Here is a 22,316-nt window from a genome sequence, read left to right on the forward strand (position 1 = left end):
TTAATGGAGATATGTAGCTTTAGCCAAGGTGGATCAGTTCTCGTTTTGTAACAAAAAATTAAACAAGAGAGCTATTAAGAAAGATACACAGCGATGTTTTTTGGTTTCAAATATACCATATTTTTTATACAAGCATGTACTTGAACACGCACATGTGTATGTGTGCATGCACACACAGGTACTCACACAAGTAAAGAAATAAAATATAAACTTTGAAGCAGCAGAATGGAAAATTAAATTAAAATTATCTTCAAGCAGTTTACAGTAAAGAATTTGGAAATAACTCTATCAAGGACTGCCAAGATAATTCTATCCTCCTCTTGCACATAATATCTCCTCTAATTCTATATTAGACTGTACATAATAGCCGCTATGATATTGTTGGGAAAAAGCAATGGAAGAGGATGAAGGAAGATGGTAGAAAAAAAAACTGTCATCATTTTTAACAACATTGATGCAGGAAACCTTAAAAGCATTCCCCAATGGGTGTATTATTAGAAAGGTCACTAACTTTGTAGTCTCTATAATAAAAGCTATAGCAGAATAGTTATTTGAATACAATGTGCCTTAAAATATAGTAATCATAATTTATAAGACACAGTCCCAAACAATGTCTCAAGTACATCTAAAAAGTAGACATTAACAAGATGATAAGAGCTTTTAGACAAACATGACGTATGCTGTTCAATGTATTTGCAGGAGGAAAGCACAGATACCATAGAAACCTAAGATTTCCCAGAATGACCTATATAGATATTTATGTAATTGTGTTCAGATCCTAATAAAGAAACTGACTTATGTTTCTCTAATTTTACGAAAAGCCAAATCACTAAGATGTTTATGCATGCTAAGTGTCCCCCCATTTCACAATATCTTAGAGGCTACAGGCAATATGGTGACAACAAGCTTTGACTGAGAAAAGGAAAATGGAAAGAAACTTAGTAGTCTAGAGAAAGGTGTGAGAACAGTCTGCATGGCAGAGAAGAACCTGCATTATTAACAGAGAAAAGGTGGCATGCATACCTCATGGTACCAAACAACTAACATCACAGGCCAGATTTGTATCACAGGACTAAGATGAAGATAAATTGAAAAGAATTGACAGATTAAACATGAAAACAAAGTTAACAAAATAAAAGTATATATTCTTCACAAATGTATAAAGCTATCTCTTTCCTTTCTCTCTCTCTCTCTCTCTCTCTCTCTCTCTCTCTCTCTCTCTCTCTCTCTCTTTCTCTCTCTCTCTCTCTCTCTCTCTCTCTCTCTCTCTCTCTCTCTCTCTCTCTCTCTCTCTCTCTCTCTCTCTCTCTCTCTCTCTCTCTCTGTGTGTGTGTGTGTGTGTCATGAATGCATAGGTATATTTTCCTGCATAAAAACCATAGGATGACCTCTGGCAACTTCCTCAATAACTTCACAATCGCCTTAGTTTTTGGGATTGGGTCTCTCACTGAATTTAGAATTTGCTGATGGCTAGGCTGGCTGGTGAATGAGCTTCAGGAATCTTCCTGTCTCTACCGCCTTTCTGTATTAGGATTCCATACTCACACCATTGTTTTTGTAGGTCCGGGAGAATCAAACCCTAGTTCCCATGCAGGCCCAGCAAGTACTTTCCCTACTGAGCCATCTTCCAGACCCCAAACAGGAACATTTATTTTTAAGGCAAAATGACATTATCAAGGAACAGGTTAGTAAATGTCATAACAGAGAACCCAACAATTTTGTTTGCCAATAATCAACAGAAATGTGATAGGAAAAGAACTATTTGCAAGAATATGACTGACCAGGTTTTTATATCCTAATTATACACATATTTCCCAATAGCATGGTAGTAAAATGACATGCATGTTAATAGAAAATCAGATTTAGAAAGATGTGTGTGTGTGTGTGTGTGTGTGTGTGTGTGTGTAAACTAAGTATTGGCAATTTTTGAAACAGTAAGTACATTTTAGGTATAAGTGTGAATAAAGGAGGACAATAGATTGAACTTCCATGACATTTCTGAGTTCCAACTGGATACATGCTTATTTAAATAGGTGAAACTCATATTTACTGTGAAATACAGCACAGGACAAGCTTCCCCTCCTTGAACGACACTGAGGCAGACAGACCAATCCCATAATGGTAAGAAAAATGTGTAGGCTAGAACTGAGGGGCTGGGACTGGGAATGCAGCTGTCTTTTCATCTAGAAAAGAGGTCTTTACTGGCTCTTCAGTATGTAGTAAATGCTGAAGGTACATCTTGGAACACACTGTAGAGATGTGAGGCCTGGGATGCCATATGTATGTTGGTAAGAGCAGTCAAGCAGAGGCAGGAGGCACTTGTAAGGGGCTCCCAAATGGAATCAAGTCTTTCTCAGGCCCCCGGACTCTCATTCATTCGATTCACACTTGCAGGAGAAATGATTGAGGAGGCTATTGGAAATCTAACCCCCAGGGAGAAATGGGGACATTAGCTATCTTGTTCATAAGGGTTCCCTCCAATTTGTGTTTCTTTTTGGGTCAAGAATTATCAGCAAGGCACATGAAATCTAAAATGGAACAATCATGTGTCGATAAATTGCGGGAATGGTTGTCTATCTGTATGCATTTATATTAAGAGCATTTCTTCCTTCTAGTTCTGCGAAATGGTGAGCTTCTGAGAGTAACAATCCTACCCCCGACAGTGTACAGTAGTTTTGTCCATCATCTTTCTGGATCCCTTATCAGTATAACAACTTTTACATTAAAATAAAATAGCTCCCATCTCCTTTACAAAAGCTTGGCTTCAGCATCTCTACCATCTAGATATGTCAGTCTTCAATGAGCTTTCTGAATCAGGCTTGGTGGCTCAACTCTGTAAGCCTAATAGTCAGGAGGTTGAAGCTGGCTCACTGGAAGTTCAAGGGTGTCTTGGGCTATATAGTGAGCTGCAGGCTACCTTAGGCTGGAGTGAGACATTTTCTGAATAAAATAAACCCAAACAGCAAAACCCAAAATAACAATGAAACCTTCTGAATATTCATTTTCATGTTATGAAATGAATATCTTCACATTTGCTTAGACTACTATAAGGAAGCTAAAACAAAGTACTTAGCATATATGGAACAATATTTAGGGCTGATGTTTAGCTATTATTATTATCTTAATTAAAATCCAACAGATTAAAAGTCATTATGCTTTTTTTATTCAAATGGTGAATAATAGATTATTTTAAACATTCATTTCCTTTTTCATTACTGAAGAGTTCCCACCTTATTTTTAAAGTGGGGGAGAGACAGGAAAGCAACCCCATTGCCCTTCCTCCTCACTGGGGAGCCCAGCTTATATGGTAGACAGTAACATTTCTGATAGAAAAGCCGTAGAGTTGGTGGACTGCCCAGGATCTGGCACAGCTAATAACCTTGCTTTCAGCATCTCTTCATTCTCATGTATAGTATTACCAATACCAGGGATTGTATATTTAAGACTTGTGGTTTCAACACCCTTCTAATTATAAGCATGTGATTACAGATTTATGCGTTTTCATCTTGATTCAACTCACAAGGACTGTTCAGCTTCAATTCGCTATGCTTAGGTTAAGGGGAGAAGTGTCTGCGAGAACCCTGGAAGACGGGCGGTGGGGTCTGAGAAAAATCCCATTTGCTGTTTTCAATTTGAGAAAGGACCATAGAGACCTGAGTTCATCAAGTAGCATTGGGAGAAACCTGTACCATTTAAAAAAAATTTTAAAGTACACATGAATCAAAATATCCTTAAAAGCAGAGAAGGCTAACATGAGGAAAGTAGGCTCTGATTTGATTCCCAGGGAGGAAGCACACAGCAGATTTTATACATTTATATATTTTGTGTATACGCGCACACACACACAGAGACAAACCACTACATCCTCATTCCACCATTTCCGGGCAATGGTACAGTCTTTTGTGAAGTTTGTCCAAGCTACAGATTCTATTCAGCAATCAAGGAGGGTTGGGTGGTGTGAAGGAGAAGGAGAAGCAAGAGGAGAAGGAGGGTGTTCGATTCTTAGAAAATAATGAGAAACTGTAAGATTGTCTAGCAAATTCTATTGTCTTACAGTTTTATGCTATAACCCCTCCCACCCCCCAAAAAACATGAAGGAAGCTTTAAAAATTAACAAATAAATTTTGATCAGTTATCTTGTTATTAAAAACTAATTTTTCTAATCACATGTGCAAAAAACAAAGCTATGATATATGAGATAAAATTCAAATAACCTAAATTATCTTAACTTTGATTCAAAGGTTGAGTTGAACAATTAACATATATGATTACAGCTGCCCCACAATACTATTTTAAATTGCTGAAAGTAGTTTCATTCTGCTTCTTCATTTGTTTGAAATGCTAAAGCTAACAAATTTGGTTTCTGCTCATATGAATCTGAAAATTAAAGTCCTTCCACTGGCCTTGGTAGAGGTTCGTATTTACAGTCCTAGATGCCATAAATACAGTTAGTTGCACATGGAAGAAAATTCTCATTATTAACATCCTGAAATTCTTCCCATCTCAGGTTTCCATTACAATATACTTCCCCATTTTTCTTTCCTATCCGAAGACTAACACCTATGCAAGTTTCCCTTCCTCTGCCCATTCTCCACACGATACCTTCTCTCAGAATACCATTCATGCCAATTTCATTTGTGTCCTGGGTGATCATATCCACTCAATAATATTCTTCCCTAATTTACCTAAATTTTCATTTGTAGACCTTAGCCTAGTCTAACTCATACCCTTATGCCCACTGGGCATGCATGGTTGGTTAATTAGTAATGTTCTCAATCCACTCCCATTTCTTCCTATACTCATTAAAGAACCCTTTCCCAAAGATATAAAAGCAAAAAGATTCCAATAAATGATACCATTGTTCGAAATAAAGTCAAATTTTTAGATTACTTCACAGTTCAAACTTCTGAAGTATAAAACTGGAAAAAAATCAATATTTTAAACTCTTAAAAAATGGGAAAGGAAACTGGAATATTTTTGGTCCTAAATACTGTGGATTAGGGGCTTTCACGGTGGTTTTGTGTTCAATATGTCATTGATGGATGATGCTCAGTCATCCAGAGATATCTTGGCACTTGTCTACCATCTATGTCCTTGTACTTCTCTCCTATAACCGGAGAAATCTATTCTGTTCCCTAACCATCACTTCCTCAGCACCCAGATCATCATTTCTCTGATCACGTGCCATGCAAGTCTTAGAAGGAGCCTCCTCCTCAGCCCAGGAACCAATCAGCACCCATTTGAGTTTTTTTCCACATTGCTATGTAGATATTGGGATATAGTCCAAGTGAGAGTTATGAGGATTCATAAAGCTGGATCCATGGAGCATTCTCAGCCTTATCATTCATTGCTCCCTTCCATATGATGCAACTCCTGCTTTGCTCCAGAGTCTCAGCCCTTACATTTCATATTTGTCTGTGTGTTTCCCTTCTGCATCTTCAGCTCTCCCACATCCACCTAACACTGCTTTAATAATAAAGAGTCACTAAAAGAATTATTATCTACATAGCTGTATCTTTGGGGCTCTTCTCAGAATATTCTGTTCTGTTCCTTGATCCACAGAGGACTGTTTGATCTCAGCTTGCACAGAAAGATCTGCCAGGGATAGAAGCAGGGTTTCTTTCTTACTGTTGTGGAACAAAATCAGAAAATGAATTCAAAGGGTCTGCAAATGTAGCCCTGGTTAGGTGTGAGAAAACTCTTTGCACAGTGCTGTTTCGTAAATGGCAAATAAATGTGGCTCATCACTAGAATCCTAGAAAGGAAGACTGTGAAGGCTTAAGACGAGATGAGATAAACAATCTTAGAAGTCTAGCAACCTAATTCTGCAAAGGAAACCTGACAATATTGATCTGTAGAAACTAGGTCCAATGGTTGTTGGACATAAATTTAAGGGGCCATTAAATACCTTGTAAGGATGATCTCACAGTCTCATTCACCACTATAGAAGAATCAGACAAAAGCCCAACAAATGGGCTTGATTGAGAAAGACTGTTGGTCTCTGAACTGGTGATCAAGACATGTGACTGGGCTGGGGTCATATTCTAGGAGCCTAGGGGGAAGTCAGATGAGCAAAGCTGCTCTCTTGGTGCCTCTTCCACTATTGAAGGAACAAATAACACAGTAGCAGACAGTAAGTATTGTAATGGATCCAAAGCTGGGCAGAAGCAGGGCACTATTAGAGTGCACCTACGCTCAGGGTTCCTGGTCAGAGGGATGCTAGCACCTTGACAAACAGCTGGTGTCTCAAAGGAAGTAGTCAGGAGTCTCTCTAGCTGCCTATTTTAAGGTAGATGTGAGAGTCAGTCCCAAGACAGAGATGTTGCAATGGAAACCATGAAATCCTAGCGTGAGTAGAAGTAAGAAGGCAGGGAAGGAAAACTTGGATGAATAAGTGGGTTCTGGGATGAGATGAAATCCACAAAGATTGCTAGAATGTGATCCACAGACCACACAATAGCTGGATTATGAGGATAAGAGATGTTTCTGTTAGACTGCGGAGCTAATGCAATAAAACGTTTGGCCAGCATTAGGCATGGTCTGTCTTTTGAACTGTTCAAGAGATTTTTACATTAGAGAATTAAACAAACTCTGGATACATAAAATATGAATATTCTCCTGTGCTTGATCTTGGCAAAGGTTGAAATGACAAAGCTATATTATTAATGATGAAAGTCTAGTTATAAGCAAAGGTTTGACATATGCTATAAAGGTAGAATTTTCTATAGTTATAAGTTTGACTTTATGCTTTTGCCTTGATACCAAAAATAAATAAAGAACCCCCAAATACTGCCTTAGGTAAAAATTATCTTAAGAAAACTATATTGTGCCATACAACATTCAAATCATGTATCACTAAATAGAGGCCCAAGAGCCCAAATGCATAAAGATGGTCATTTATTTTTCACATTTTTGACACGTTTGATCAATGCAAGTTTCCCCAAAGTATTGTCATTGATGTCTATGCTATCTTTTGTCTTTATGACAATGTGAAATGTAAGATTCACTAAGATATTCACCTTTAACCTTCATTCCTGTGATAAGTAGCCAAAAGAATGCCTAGACACAATAAATTTTTGTGGCACTAGAAATTGAGTTCAGAGCCTAAAACACGCTTCACTTGTACTTAACTATTGAACAACACACACACACACACACACACACACACACACACACACACACACGCACATCCTGTTCAACCTAATGACAAAGTTGATGCGTGACAGCATGAATATTTTATTGTCATTATAAAACTGCTTTTATTTAACTCAGAAGTGTACAACTTCTACTAACTTCATAATGAATAAGTTGAAAGAGCTAATTGAATTTTAATTAAAATATAATGAGGGTTTAATTCATTAACACAACTGGGAAATCATTTCTTCTTTGTGTATAAACCATTAAAAAAATCTATAGGCCTCCATCTATGTCTCAAATCATAGAATATTGGCAATAAAAACTATTTATGGAGTTCTGTGCTTTGGAAACTTAATTCCTAAATTTCCAGTAGCTTGAATTTGTTTTTCAATTCATGCTTTCTTAAGTGAAAAAAAACACATAAAGCACAACCTTACTTTTAGTCTATAAATACAAACTTTCAACATTATATAAAAAAATCGTGTATAATGTGATACCACTATAGAAAACCTAGCAGGTAGGTTTAATTTATAACACATATGTACTATGTGTAATAAGTCATGCACGATGTACACTCTTGCTCACATTGTCAAAAGGTCTGCCTTTGTGTTAAACAAGTCCTTAAGTTAATAACTTCCTACTTCTTAATAAGCCATCTTCAGCTGTGTAATCTTTTAGTTGTATATGATACAATATTAATCATAAAATTCTACCCGGTGGAAAAACCAGGCCTCAGCTTTTTCATATCTAGTGGAAGGAGATATATCTTCTTCTCTAACACGTAACCACAAGACTATTATTTTGAAGGAAGAACATTTCTTTAGGAATGAATGAGATTTCTATCTTTGTTCATATAGAGTTAAAGTGAGAGTGATAATCACATTGATTCAGGAATCTCAACAGTGTTCTCTTCCAATCTACATAATGATCTTTATAGTATTTTTCCATCGAAAGGAAGTTGGGCTCATGTTGATTAAACAGAACCATGGCTCATTCTTTGTAAGTCATTGCCAGTGACACTTGAACAAGCTATGAAATCCATAATCCAGTAGAGAGAAGACAGACCCAGTCTTCTGAGTGCTATTTGGCCTTAGTCTCATGCCACGTTCGCCTTTAGGAGAATTCCTCAAAGAACAAACTCTTTCCCAGAGCATGGTATGATATAAATCTGATCTTCAGAAGAGATGTTACATTCCAGTGTTGAAATGTTTTGAGTAGTAAATGCTTTGATATAATTGTAAGTTTCAATGACTTCAAACAGTGAGAGAGAAAAAGAAAAAGAAGAAAACAAAAACCATTTTTTAGTAAACTCTGAATTTTTCCCATTTATGTTTGTCTTCAGAATATAGAAAGCATCAGTGATATAATATTTATGCTCTATAAAAGTATTAAATATCTAGAGGTATTAATTTATCCTACAAAAAGAGCAGATGGTGTCCTGAAGATTTAAAAGACACCAATGGACTTTATTCTTTGGGTACAATGTTTTGACAAAGCAAATAAGTACCACATTGTACTGAGGTCATAAGCAGAGTTGAAATGTAAGGGAGTGTATTGGAGACGTAGTTCAGTGGTAGAGCATTTGTCTACCATGTATGCGAGGACCCAGTTCAATCTGTATCACAGTTTTTAAAAAATGAAAGAAAAAAAAAAAGAAAAACAACAGCAACAAAAATAAATTAATAATAAAAACATACCTCATAAAATACCCAATTAGAAAAATGAAAGCACAAAGTTTCATGCCTTTATAATACAAACTATTTAAATCAGTGGTCTGCCTAGATCCAGCCTCAGCATGAGGAGGGTCTGAGAAAGGCAAGAATGGGCAGGGCTGATTCAATAAGGACTTGAAGTCAGTAGTAGATGCAAGCTCTCAGGTCAAGTGCTCCTCCCTTTTGCCCAAGGACTCTCATCATCTTCCTTCTTCTCCTTTCTTCCTTCTCCCTTCTCACTCCTTGGCCTTCTCCAGACCTTCTCCAGGCCTGAGCCCAGTCCTTTATTTTCTAAAGCTAGACACCATCAAGGGTTTGATTATCACTAATCACTTTTTAGAAAATTTTTAATTTACATAAATTTGGTGAATCCCAGATCATTAGTCTCAACGCCTGCTTTTTTAAAACAGAAACTAAACACAAAGCAAAAGCTCAGTGCCTTACAGTTTTTACATGGCTTCTTCTTCAAGGGCAGCTGAGCACAGCACTTGTAGTTTCTTTAGAAACTATTTCCATGTAAGAATGGAAAGTTGGCAGACTCCTAAAGTTAACATAATTTCTTACAAAGTTTTAAAATTTATGTAAGTAAAGCAGTTAACCCTTTCTGACCACTCTCTAGACATTATCATTGCCAATCCTGCAAGTAGCTATGAAGATGAAGTATTAACCTTTTCCGTGCTTACAATCATCTTTTAATCCCCTAATGTCGTTTACCTTAGCAATTCCATGGACTCATCATGTTCTTTCTAATATTAGTTTTGGAATCATAATACAAGCCTTCCTCCTATAAGAAAACTCAATCAATTATATGTTTGTCTTCTCTAGATATCTTCTTGTTTTCCTATCCATGATTTTTCTTTTTGAGATCACTTTAACTTTCTATCCTTGATGTCCCCAAGTTCACCCTGGCTAACTAATGTACCAGTCATTGGACCAGAGGGTACATGTATCTCCTCATAATTCCAAAATCAAGGCCAAGTCTTGCTATGAAACTATTTCTACAAAGAACTGTAGGCTTTTATGGCCTCTGTGGTTGTGTTGTTGAGATCCTTTCCCATGGCTCTTTGGGCCAAGCAGGAGGCCTGTTCCTTATCCTCCACAGCCTCATGACCACCACCCTCTCTCATTCCCAAGAACTGCATCTGTTTTATTAATTATGGAGTAATTACCTCTGAGTAATGGGGAAAGTATATTCCTCAGGGAAAAAAAAAGCGATTGAAAATAAAATAGAAGAAACAGTAGTAGATCAACTTCATGGCAACAGCAACCATCAGCCCACAGGCAGGGATCAAAGACCTGGCAACAATCCAGGGACAGGAACTATGTCACAACACCCCTTACTCAGCCAGGCAGGACCCCACATTGGTGTGCTGTTCACAAAACACCATCCGATAACAATGAAGACTAGCCACAAAAGTACATAGTTAGTAAATTGTTAGCCTCTCATGTCTGTGAGGTGATTAAGCCAAGTCTTGTTTGTTTGGATATTTGGGGGTTTGTTGTTTTTTCAGTAATGCCGAAATAATCTTGTTTAAATTCACATTGAAACAGATGGCTGCTACATATCTGGCTAAGGAGGGGAGAGACATCTCTGCCGTTTACCTTGACTGATGAACTGCTCCATGTTTTCCTTGAAGGGCTGCATATGCTCTTCAGAGGACACCTGGTACACTTTACCTGCTTCCACCTCACAGGCTGAAATGAAGAGAACAAGACCATTTTTAAAGCACTGCATTATCAAGTGAGCATTATAATAGCTTTCAGAATACATATGAGCACATGTCAAAAAAAAAAAAAAGCAAACACCTCAACCACTTTCATTGACATGTGTCCTGTATCCATATTGGAATCATCTTCATTAATGATATATATTATATACCTATCCAATGACTCACAAGAAATACATTCCAAAGAAATACATTCCAAAGAATGTATATGCCTAGTTCTACCACTTCTAAATGATCTGTGGCAAAAGTGACTTAGATATCAGAACTTCAGTGTCTGGTAAAGACACCAGACCCTATATCAGAGTACAGTTCTGGGGTTGAACCTGTCAGGGGCTGTGTGATGTAACCGTAATACCCAGTACACAGTACAACAATAGCTAAGCATTTTTACCCTTATAACTATTAATTCTCTTCTAAAGTGTTTATCTTTAAGTACAGTCAAAACTTCTGAAAAATCAAACAGAGGGGTAGTGGTGACTTTAGCAGGACAGCCAGTATTTCCAGAGCACTTGAGTTAATTTTTATTGATAATTTAATCAAATCCTTAAAATAAGTCAAGGGAGAAGATATTCATTCATACCACCTAGGTCAGCTGGGGAAATTAAGGTTAAATATGGCTGGCCACAGGGAGATAAAGAAGAGATATATAAATGAAGACCTGAGTTGACATTGGAGTTTGTTGTCACCCCATCCCCTTCCAAAATCCTAAATTTTTTAGTCTCCAGAGTGGCTGAGCTAATAGGTCAACACTACCAGATTTAGCTTCATGTCTTTTTAAAAATATCTGCAGATGGTACTAAGTGTATACTTGATCATAGCATTTTCTAAAAGAATGTTGAGGTAGATCCTGACTAGGAAGGCAATGTATGATGTTGCTTATAGAAAATGAGGTCCAATTTATTCATGCCCCTTATAATACTTCAGACAATTATTTCTAGTCCATTAAAGGAAGAGATATTAAAAAGCTGTTGAACAGCTTTGAATTGTTAAACAACCTCTTCTCATCATCTCAAACCATGCTTGGCTACCTTCCTGGACCCAGGGCTGAGCTTCTCATACTGTGTATCAGCCGTGAACAGGATGAGAACTGTTCATATGGAGCTGTTTATTCAGAATAAAGGAGTCTTTAACATTGTCTTCCAATCCCATGAGAAGAGCAAAAACCTAGTATCTAGTTGTTGATGGACTTCTAAGAAAAATCCCTGGCTTTTTCCTTGTCTGAAAGATTATGAGTCACAATATGAGTCACAATCATTCAATCTCTCTCTCTCTCTCTCTCTCTCTCTCTCTCTCTCTCTCTCTCTCTCTCTCTCTCTCTCCTCTCTCTCTCTCCCTCCCTCCCTCCCTTTCTCTCTCCCTCTCTTTCTGTGTGCATATAAATAAATAAATAAGTAAAACGATTTGGTAGTCTGCAGTTCCATTTGGGAGGTGAATAAAGAACATCAGGAGTCATCTTCAAATATGTAACAACCCCAAGACTAGCTACATATATAAGACCCTGTCCTAAGAACAAAACAAAATATTTTTAGAAAATAGGATAGCCAAGGTTTCATCCATGGAGTTCTACAGCATCTAGAGATGTATGATGTCACAATAGTGTGCTGATAATAGGAACAGGTGGAAATTCATCTAAGAGGTTTGTTGTCTCTGGGGAAGAGTCCACTGTCAAGAAACCAGGGCCAGGTCATGGGCTGACTGTGGCAAAGTCTTCTAAGGTTTTCCCTCAGCAATTTTTATAGTATAGAACATTCAATAAATGAGAAAATGAGAATTGTAGCCTAGGGAGAGGGCTCAGTGTATCAAGACTTTGCCATACATGCATAATGATTTGAGATAGGGCCCATGTAAAGCATAGTATGATAGCAATTACCTGTTTACCTGGTATGATGAAGTGGGAGGCAGACAGTTAATCCACAAGACTCATGTCCCAGCTAGTATGGTTTACACATAGCAGTGAGCAACAAAGCAGCCCTGCTTCCAGTAAGGTAGGGAGCCAAATCCATGGTATTCTCTGACCTCTGTGAGCATGCCCAGAATGTATACCCACATTCACACATGCACAAATATATCACATGCATGTTGTATACATAAACACACAAAAGAAAATTTGGGTACTATAATAATTTATCTAGATATTTTTATATTCAAAATTTTTCATTTGATTTCATAGGTAATCTAAGCTTATTCTTATGAAATATAGTCTTAGTATAAGATAAAATTATGTTTTTTTTCTGCTTAATCAATCTTTGTCCTTAAGTCACAGAATTCCCTGTACACCAAGCGAATCAAGCACAGTTTGAAATCTAGAAAGCACATGAAAAATATTTGCCCAATGTCTTGGAGTCTCTGGTGGAGTCCTCTCACACCCATGTTAGGAGCACTCTCCTCAAGATGCTTTCTTCTTCAGAATTTACATAGAGATATTAAGCAGATATCTTCATATAGTCAACCCTCAGTAGAATAGGTGTGAAGGTTTCTTTTAAATAGTGTTTCGAGAGAAGTTGTGCAATTAAAAAACAAAGACAGTGTTGTATCTCAGGTCTTTAATGGCCAGCAGGATTCTAATTTCCAAAGGTAGCTTTATTTTCTACTGACACCTACCATTCTCCATTTACTTATTGTGCTCTGTATCTATGATATATAAATCTGGAATGAATATTATTACCTATATGCTGGTCATAGTGAACATCCTGTTCATCTGGAAAATGTCATAGTTACTCACATTTCTCCAAATTTAATATCTATTTGACATACTCTTGGCCCTTATGACAAGCTGTTGGTGTTTGTGCCTACCCAAACATGTTCAGTTCCGGGCGCACTTGTCACTCAAAAGGAACAAGGTCAATCTCTCCCTCAGCTTCACATATCACTTCTATTTAGAGCATGTTTATTACACAATAAAAAAGAGGATTTAGATGAAATAGATAAATATTCAAGTCAAAGATGACTTTTCGCTATGGGAATCTTCAGTTGTTCCGGTTATCTGTGTCCTAACTAAAGTTGAACCTAAGAACTAAGTACTGAGCTGTTTGTCAGGCAGCCTGAAAGAAAGATGGCAATTACTGATAACCATGTCTCCCATTTATTTATTTGTGCATCTTTATCCCTGATTGTCCTTTGTTAAGGACAGAAGAGTCTCACTCATCTGTATGCATAGTGCATGAGGTATAGGGGGAACAGAACTTCATATAAAAGACAGTGCTGTCAACCATATCCATGATTGTGAATTTCTTTAATCTGGACATTCTCCAGTGGTAGAGGGAACAATACTACAAAGTGTCCCAAAGCCCAAATTCTAGTTCTCAAAGTATTTCATTGTGAGGTAAAACATATTCTACTATTTGTACATAGCTTATCAAGAAGGATGGATCTGCCAGTAAAACAGCATGGTTTAGAGTTTAAAATTCCGTTTATATGTAAAGTTCTCATACATAGTTTAACATTTTGCATAGATTAGAATAAGTTTAATGCAGTTAACACATAAGCCATTGAGTTGTTTCTTTAAAATGTTGGCTCCTGCTCTACTCTTAGCTGTAATATGCCTATTTTACAACATACCATTCAGGCTAGTACTTATCATTTTGAAAATTGGTATGTTACTATGCAAATTTTTTAAAAACACAAAATGCTGCAATATAACAAACTTGAAGGGTCATTTAGAAACATTATTAAAATCAGAACAAAGATAGAGTTCTTGGAAAACTTAATTACAGTCATATCCAAATTAAAAAAAAAATTGTCAGGAGGCTGTTGGCATGACTGAGCCATTCCAATCATTTTGACTTTTGTTTAATTTAAAGACTTTGCTGAGCCAAAGAGATTTTGTGTGATGTTAAAGGACTGATATTGGGAAGTATGTATTCGGCTTCCCAACAAAGAAAAATACAGCCAGAGGGAAGGAGGAAAAAAAGCCTCAAGATATTCCAATATATAATCGACTCCAACACATCAATTTTGTGGACAGCATAGCACGTCAGGCTCTTTATCACTGTACGATCAACCATCAACATCACACAGCTCTCTCTGAAGTAGACCTACATCATGAGATGTTTGCTTACTGTTTCAGGGAGTTGGATTATTCCAGCCATGATTTACTCAACTCTCCAAGTTCAATCGATGTAAATGACAGCCTAAACTTACTATTTTACTGTGAGCTTTGAGAAATTTTATTAGCATCTACAGCATACTCAAAAATATACAAACATTTTGATTAGATGAAAAACTCTAAACTTTCAGAACTAAATAGCCACCTCTATCCACAGAAGAGCCTTGTCTATATATTATTACAGGCTCACCTCACATACACACACACACATGCATGCTTATGCACACACATACACACTGTGGACAGTGAAATGCATATTACTCACATTACTTCCGTTTTACCAGGACAAGAACACACACACACACACACACACACACACACACACACACTATGAACAGTGAAATGCATATTACTTTTTTCTTAGGACAAGAGGAAATGATATGTATGTGTATATGTGTGTATGTATGTATAACTTTTGATAAGTAGGCTTGCAGAATAGTAATAATTACCATACAGCCTTGAATGATTATTATAGACTCCATCCTTCTAAATGAGTGCAGAGAGAGTAAAAACAGAAAGGGAGCAGTACCACTCCAAAGATGCTAATTGAACCAGTGAGGTCTTGGAGACAGTCATAAGCACATGGATCACACTATTTAAGGATTCCCCAAATGAAGTTGGGCACCTAGCCAATAGTCTTAAGAGCCAGGATTGCTTGTCATGATGGCACATCCAAGTTGCATCTGGTAGGCACAGGTAGGTAGATCTCTGTGAGACTGATGTCAGCCTAGCCTATAATACCAAGTTCCAGCTCAGTAGGACTACTCAGTGGGACACTCCCAATAAATAAATAAATAAATAAATAAATAAATAAATAAATAAATAAATAAATAAATGCATCCGTGTAACACATTTTTACGCTTGGTGAATATTTGTGCCTGGTCCTGAAACCATGACATCTTCTGAGAAAATATAACAGGGTTTGATTTTCCTTTAATTAATCCATAGAGTATTAAGAATGCATGGTAGAGCTTTTAAAGATTTATAAAAATACTCTCATGAAAAAAAAAACAACTCAGCAAATATATTTCAAGAAGGGTATTAGGGTATCGTGTGGCTGACCTCGCCTCAAAAGGATCAGAACCCTCCACTTGATCTAAACACTTTAACCATAAGACAGATAGGATCATATTAGAGTAATGGAAATAAGCACCTAAATGAAGACGATTGACTTTGGTTTGGTTGCTGGTTTGTGTTTGGTTTTGCTTTAGAACTACCTTTCTACATTGTGCTTCCATACCCTCAAACCATCTCCCCAAAGTGTCATGTCAGCCATTGTCTCAAACCCAGCTCTCAGATCCTCAGTGACATGTATGAGCCAACACTTTCCTAACTGACTCGAACCTCATCTCCAGTGGATCTGCTCCCCCAAGTCCTTAAGGCAGCATGTGCAGCAGAATTATCCTTTCTCTAAGGCCTGGGTCCAGCTCCACCGCTCGCTCTAAAGATGTCTCCTCTACACCAACTTCTCTTGCTCTCCTGGGTTTCAGGGATCATGGCTGCTTCCTATATTACTTTGCTATTTTCTTTTGACCTTTCAATATGTGTTCACGTCTCTATATTAAATTACTTCGATTAAAGTAGTATGTGGTTTTGGTTTTCCATAATTTTACTATGAAATAGTAAAAGCAATAAGGAAAAACAATGGATTATGTTTATGTAAGATCTCAATAGCTTTCTGACACTGGTAGTAAATTTTATTCTATTTTCTTCTAAATAATATATGCTTGAATTGTTCAACTGAAAATTGCTTCTCTTTCATATTAATCTTTTTTTTTTTTACCTCCAAGCAGGGTATTATATTCTTCTTTAACATAGTTTATTCTTAATTAAATTTTTTATGTTTCTTAGCTATGTTTACTTTTGAATTCATCAAGTTATGTAATTTCTTCATAAAGAACAGACATGGCTAAACAATCACACATTTTAAATTAGGGGAGCCCAGATTACTCAGCTTCAATCCTAAATCAAACATATTTCTGGATACTTGCCCAGTTTTCTTTATTCTCAAATGAGATTATTAGCCCCATATTACACATAAAGGAACACAATGTAACACATACATAAGTGTATGGAATAATTAAATGAATACCCATATATTTTATTTACAACTTAAGAAATGAAACATAGCCAATACTTAGCAATATTTTGAAAGAGGTTAGTGTTCCTTAATGAGTCATTACCTTAGGTCTTAAGAATTCTGTTGCTTATATGTCTCTCTGCCTTCTAGCCCTGACAAATTCATTGATTGCTCATACGTTTGAATGTTACAAGCTGAAATCACAGGTTTTTTTTTTCCCCCATGCCTTGGTTTTTCTAAAGATTGATAAAGGATTTATGCATTTGTAATACAGCAAATATAATTACAAGTTTTCTTGTTCAGTAGAGTGTTCTTTGAAAACAGATGCTACATTTTGTTTGGCTGCTATCTTTCTGAAAAGCACCTGCTGGGCATTGTTGCTCTGTGATGATAGGAATACAGTATGCTCCTGCCCAGCAATCTGCAAGCTGGCTCAGAGACTCCTTCCACCTCATGCTCACATGACTTTGACACAGTTTCTCCAGAGACAGACTCAGCCAGCATTCTCATCAAACCCATGGCTACAGTTCCTACCCACCAAAGACACTGGATCATAAGCCATCATTTGATGTAACTGGATGACGAAAGGCATTAAAATTGCTGAACAAAAGGCACTTCATTGAGCTAGGAAGCCTGACTCTTATCCTGAGGAGCTTATCTCAAAATCAAGTCAGTATGCATAAAAAAGAGGGGCAGATGGATATATGAGTGAAGTTGTGAATACAGAACCTTTTCCATTAATAAATAATCTTATAATTTATTCAACTTTACCTCATGAATAACGATGGATACTGACTTCTTATACAGAGTAGTATGAGGGCTTTGCAATATTAACTTCTTTTCTGGATCTGATTAAAACAACTGCTTATAAAAAAGTGTAGACAGGCTATAGGAAATATCTAAATCACTTGGGGGCTGGAGAAGTGGCTCAGCAGTGAAGTGAAACAGGCTGTACTTTCAGAAGACCTGGGTTCAATTCCCAGCAACCCCATGGTGGTTAGTAGCCTTTTGTAACTCCAGCTTCCGGGCATCTGATACTTTCTTCTGACATCTGTAGGCATTAGAACTTATGTGGTACATGAACATGTATGCAGGCAAAATATACATATATATAAAATAAAAATAAATACATCTAAAAGTAAAGTAAATTTTTAAAATGAAATAGTTTTTAAAGGCTATATAGATCAGAGTTAGTACTTATTTTCATCTATAGTAACCTCCAATTTTATCCCTATTTGCTTATATAAACGTATGTTTACATCTATCCAAACTATACCTAAAAAGAAGTAACTTCATGAGTACCTAATGGTTCTATAGTTCTCTAAAACTGAACTTGAGGTTGAGTCACAGGGTTTCCTTCCTTATGCCCAAATTTTACTTTCTATTAAAATGATCAAATTTTGAAAAATAAAAAGCAATTTTTAATTCTCAGAATTTGATACCACCTGTTTTACAGAAAAAGGAAACAAAAAGCAAAAACAAAACAAAATAAAAACAAACAAACAAACATAGTAATGTTGATTCATAAACTGGTTTTCTTGTAATCTCAAAGGTGAGTCATACTTGTGTTTTTAACACAGTACCAAGCCTGCATTTCTCAAATGTGCTCAGACCACAGAAGCCACCACATATTCTGTGAGAAAATAGTGCTCTGTGGTAAAAATAAACCAAAGAACTATTGCAAATCCCTCTGCTGTAAAATACTACAAATTCCTTTCAAATTAACTTAACCCTGCAGTTTCTTTATTTATTTGGTCAGGAACCCCTCTGTTATGGTTTGGCTATGGTATTGCCCCCTGGAGATGCATGTATAAGAGGACTGGCTTCTAGCCAGCAGTGCCAGGCGAGCACTGCCCTCAGCCTTGTTTCCATGGACTGCTGAGATCCCAGCTGGATGAGCTACTAACAGGTGGAAAGTATGCAGAGGAAACTGGACACTGGGTGCAGGCTTTGGAGTATGTATCTTGTCCCAAGTCTCATCTTCTGTCCTCTATGCTTACTGGCTGCCATTCATTGGGAAGGTCACTCCCATCCCCACCCCTCCCCATTTGTATACCATTAAGCTCACCCCAGTCCCATAAAAGAAAGGAATTGTTAGGAAAATATTATAGTTGCTGATCAGGGTCTTTCAAAACATTCATCTTTCCTCTATGTAAACCATAAGGCTTAACTTCCTGATTTTTTGACATACTGCTTGATAGTCCTCCAGTGTGTAGTTTTCTGTAGCTACTACGCTGCTCTAAGAAACACACATCCAAGAAAACATAGTGGAGAGAGGCACTAATTATTCATCATTCAAATCTATCCTCCAGATCATGTGCCATTGGGTACTGAGACTTATGAGGATCGGGTGTTTCCCTGACCACATATACATTTAATACCTCTAATTTCCAAAGGAATTCTGTGTGTTCATGTGTCACTTATGTGTACAATTACATGCATAAGTACATATGTGAACAGCTCTGTGTATGTGCAGATGTATGTATGTGGGCATGTATGTGTTTTGTGTATGTACATGAATGGATAGGACTGTATATATATATGCATTTGAGTATTGACATGAAAGCACCCCGAGAGGGACTGCATATTTACTATCATTCCTCTTGTTTATTAAATCATCTGTAAATGATGAAGTCCTAATTTTCAAGAACAACGTGCTGATGGAAGTATGAAGTATTTCCCACCCTCTCCAGAAATGCTTCTGGCACACCAATGTGCGTGTAAATTCTCATTAAACAAAGCCATACTTTTGCCTTGTCGTAAATCCTATAAAGGGAAATGTTGGGTAATACTCTAAGAATTAGTTCTTTTGAAACTGTCTTTTAAAAATATATTCTTTGGAGAGTTTGCACATGCAGACAATAGAGCTTGTACAAATCTAATCCTCACTTTCCCTTCGTGACTCTTTGAGGATCTCTTATCACATCTCCCTCCCAACAACTTCAAAATACAGTGCCATAATTTTCCACAAGAATGAAATAGTTCTTACATAATTGTAATACTTAGATAAGGAGACATTATCTTTCTTGGCCTTCATCAGTAGGTACATATGCATAAAACTGGAATGGAGCAAGACTAAGAAACAGAGTTGTAGCCCTGCTAATGGGAAGTACTGTACTTTGGGGTACTGACCACATCTAGCTAACATCTAATATATACCATGTGAATTAAAAAGAACCTCACCAAAAAATGTTACATTGATTGAACTCCATATTAATGTACTTATGACCAGAGCATTACTGCTGTAAGTCTGGAGACAGATCAGGACCTTGGGTATCTCATATTTTGGGACTGGGTCTCTTCAAAACTACATTTTTTTTAAATAACTTCTGAGCAGAAGTGACTGCATCTTGTTTTCAGTCAGTAGCACAGTATCAAATGGAAATGCAGTGCCATTGTATTTGCTCTCTGCCTAAACTTAATGTGACTCCGATCGAAATAGATTCTCAATGTTGTAACAACAGTAAATGGCACAAAAAAGGGAACAATGGATGTTCAGGTAACTAAACCTTGAAAGACTCCTTGTGTGTAAATGCTGCTTATAGAAGCAAAGTGGAGAGCTTCAGATAAGCACTAATCACATCTATATGATCTAAGGCTTTATGACTCAACACCTACATGCCGTTTAACCATGTATGGGCAAGAACATGCTTTGTTTCTACAAGTTTTCACAAATCACAAAAATTTGGGCAAGTGTATCAGAGGAGACCAGGCAGGAACTATTACTCATTTTCAATAATGACAGGATTTGTGTCCAACCATATATGGAAAATAGCCAAATATTCTTGGCTACAAAACAAAATTAAGATGTAAACTTGTTCCCGATGAAATTAAATTACTCAAACAGCTAAGATATGATTGGATAAATAAATTTTTAACACACAATGTTTTAAAGCACTGAAAAATAAAAATATTAGCTGATTTTCTTTTTGCTGAACATAAAGGAATAGCCCAATGTGGTTTCTGCCTCACTGATATCCTTTAACAATCCTAAAAAGTCTATCACGTCTCATTAAGAGCATACACTAAAAAATATGTAAGTTCAAGGTCATGGGTTACCTTTTAGGTCTTTCTTTAGTTTCCTGAGATCTTTCTGGAAGTCTTCAAACTTCATCTGTGAGGCCTGGAAGAGCTCCTGTGGTTCTGCCAGTGGGAAGACACACTGTTCTTTGCCAGCATCCTAATTAGCAAGCATAATTTTAAAACAAAGCAGCATGAAAAATAAAATTCAGACTGCAGTAGAAATGGCAGCAGCTCCCACAACAACAACAACAACAACAACAACAACAACAAATAAACAAAGAAAATTCCAAGAGAGCCACTACAGAATCACCCAACAGAGAAAAATAATGGGCTATTGAGTCAGCTCAGTGGGTAGAAGTGCTTGCTCTGTCACTGTCCTGGAGCTGAGCCCAAATCTTTGGCACCCCTATAAAATGATGAGCATGGTTTTATGTGCCTGTATCTCAGCATTTGGGGGCTGGGGGTATAAATAAGATGATCTGAGATCTCACTGACCAGCTAATGAGACCAGATGACATGGCAAGACACTGGCAGCGTGATAGTCTATCTCAAGGGGATGAGGTGCCAACACAGGAGGTACCACAAGTTGTTCTTTGGTTTCTGCATCTGCAAGCTTCTACAAATACTCACACACTCATATGTAACCACTGCACAGAAACATACACTCAAGAAAAAGAAAATCAACATGGAAATGTATATAAAATTGTCTTACCTCATCAAAATTTCGAAGATAATATGAAACAATATATGACAAAAGGCTTCTGCTGTTGTCCTAGGCGGAAAGATCAATGTAAGTAATGCATAGTTAAAGGTTATTAAGTACACAGACTAAAGCAAATTTTAGTGAACTCATAAATACACTTGGAAGCATTCTGGATGCTTTCATATTCTATCCTGCCTCAGTCACTGTATTTAAAGGGCTGGATGACAGAATTTTCTCCCAGTGTTCTGATGTAAATGTTAAGAGACAGCCTTACCATATAAGGGAGAAGCTCAAATGTAAATAATTTTGGTTTTATTCTCCTTCATGAGAATTTCAGTTCATTATTTACAACTTTAATGTAAGGTATTTATTTGTGCATTTTCTTAGTCCTTTTTTGCCTTTTAAGCTTTCTGTATGTGTTTTGCCTGCATGTATGTTCATGCATTCCATGTGTACCTGGTACCTGTGGAAACTAGAGGAAGGTCCTGGATTCTCAGGAACAGGAGTTACCAACAGTTGTGAACCTACACATGAATGCTGTGAACAGAACTGGATCCTCTAAAGAACTCCAAGTTGCTTTAACCAATGAGAAATCTCTCTAGCACCAGGAGTTAGGTTTTCAAATATTACCACAGTGAGATAAATAAATGTTGTTTGCAAGTCCATAGACAGTGTCTAGCAGGTACTGTCACAAAAAATAGCTTTTGGGCTTGACAGGAATTCATTAACATTTAAACCAGAGAAATAGAAAAATTTTCAGTTAAGTAGAGAACTTTAAATGTGAATAAATAGTACTGAGATTTAGGAATTAATTCTTATACAATTATTG

At 36.9% G+C, this 22,316-nt stretch overlaps 1 protein-coding gene across 1 annotated transcript in view; it reads right to left on the reverse strand.

Moving 5' to 3' along the window:
* FMN2 (formin 2) overlaps positions 1 to 22,316 on the reverse strand; it is a gene marked incomplete at both ends in the record, with an annotated part of 296,886 nt that overhangs the window by 86,170 nt on the left and 188,400 nt on the right. Inside the window, 3 exons of the mRNA XM_080929057.1 lie at positions 10,452 to 10,544; positions 20,821 to 20,941; positions 21,497 to 21,556. Coding sequence (XP_080785183.1) covers positions 10,452 to 10,544; positions 20,821 to 20,941; positions 21,497 to 21,556 — 274 coding nt within the window. The remainder of the gene's footprint in view (positions 1 to 10,451; positions 10,545 to 20,820; positions 20,942 to 21,496; positions 21,557 to 22,316) is intronic.

The sequence above is a fragment of the Micromys minutus genome (genome assembly GCF_963924665.1).
Source record: "Micromys minutus genome assembly, chromosome: 1".
NCBI lineage: Eukaryota > Metazoa > Chordata > Mammalia > Rodentia > Muridae > Micromys > Micromys minutus.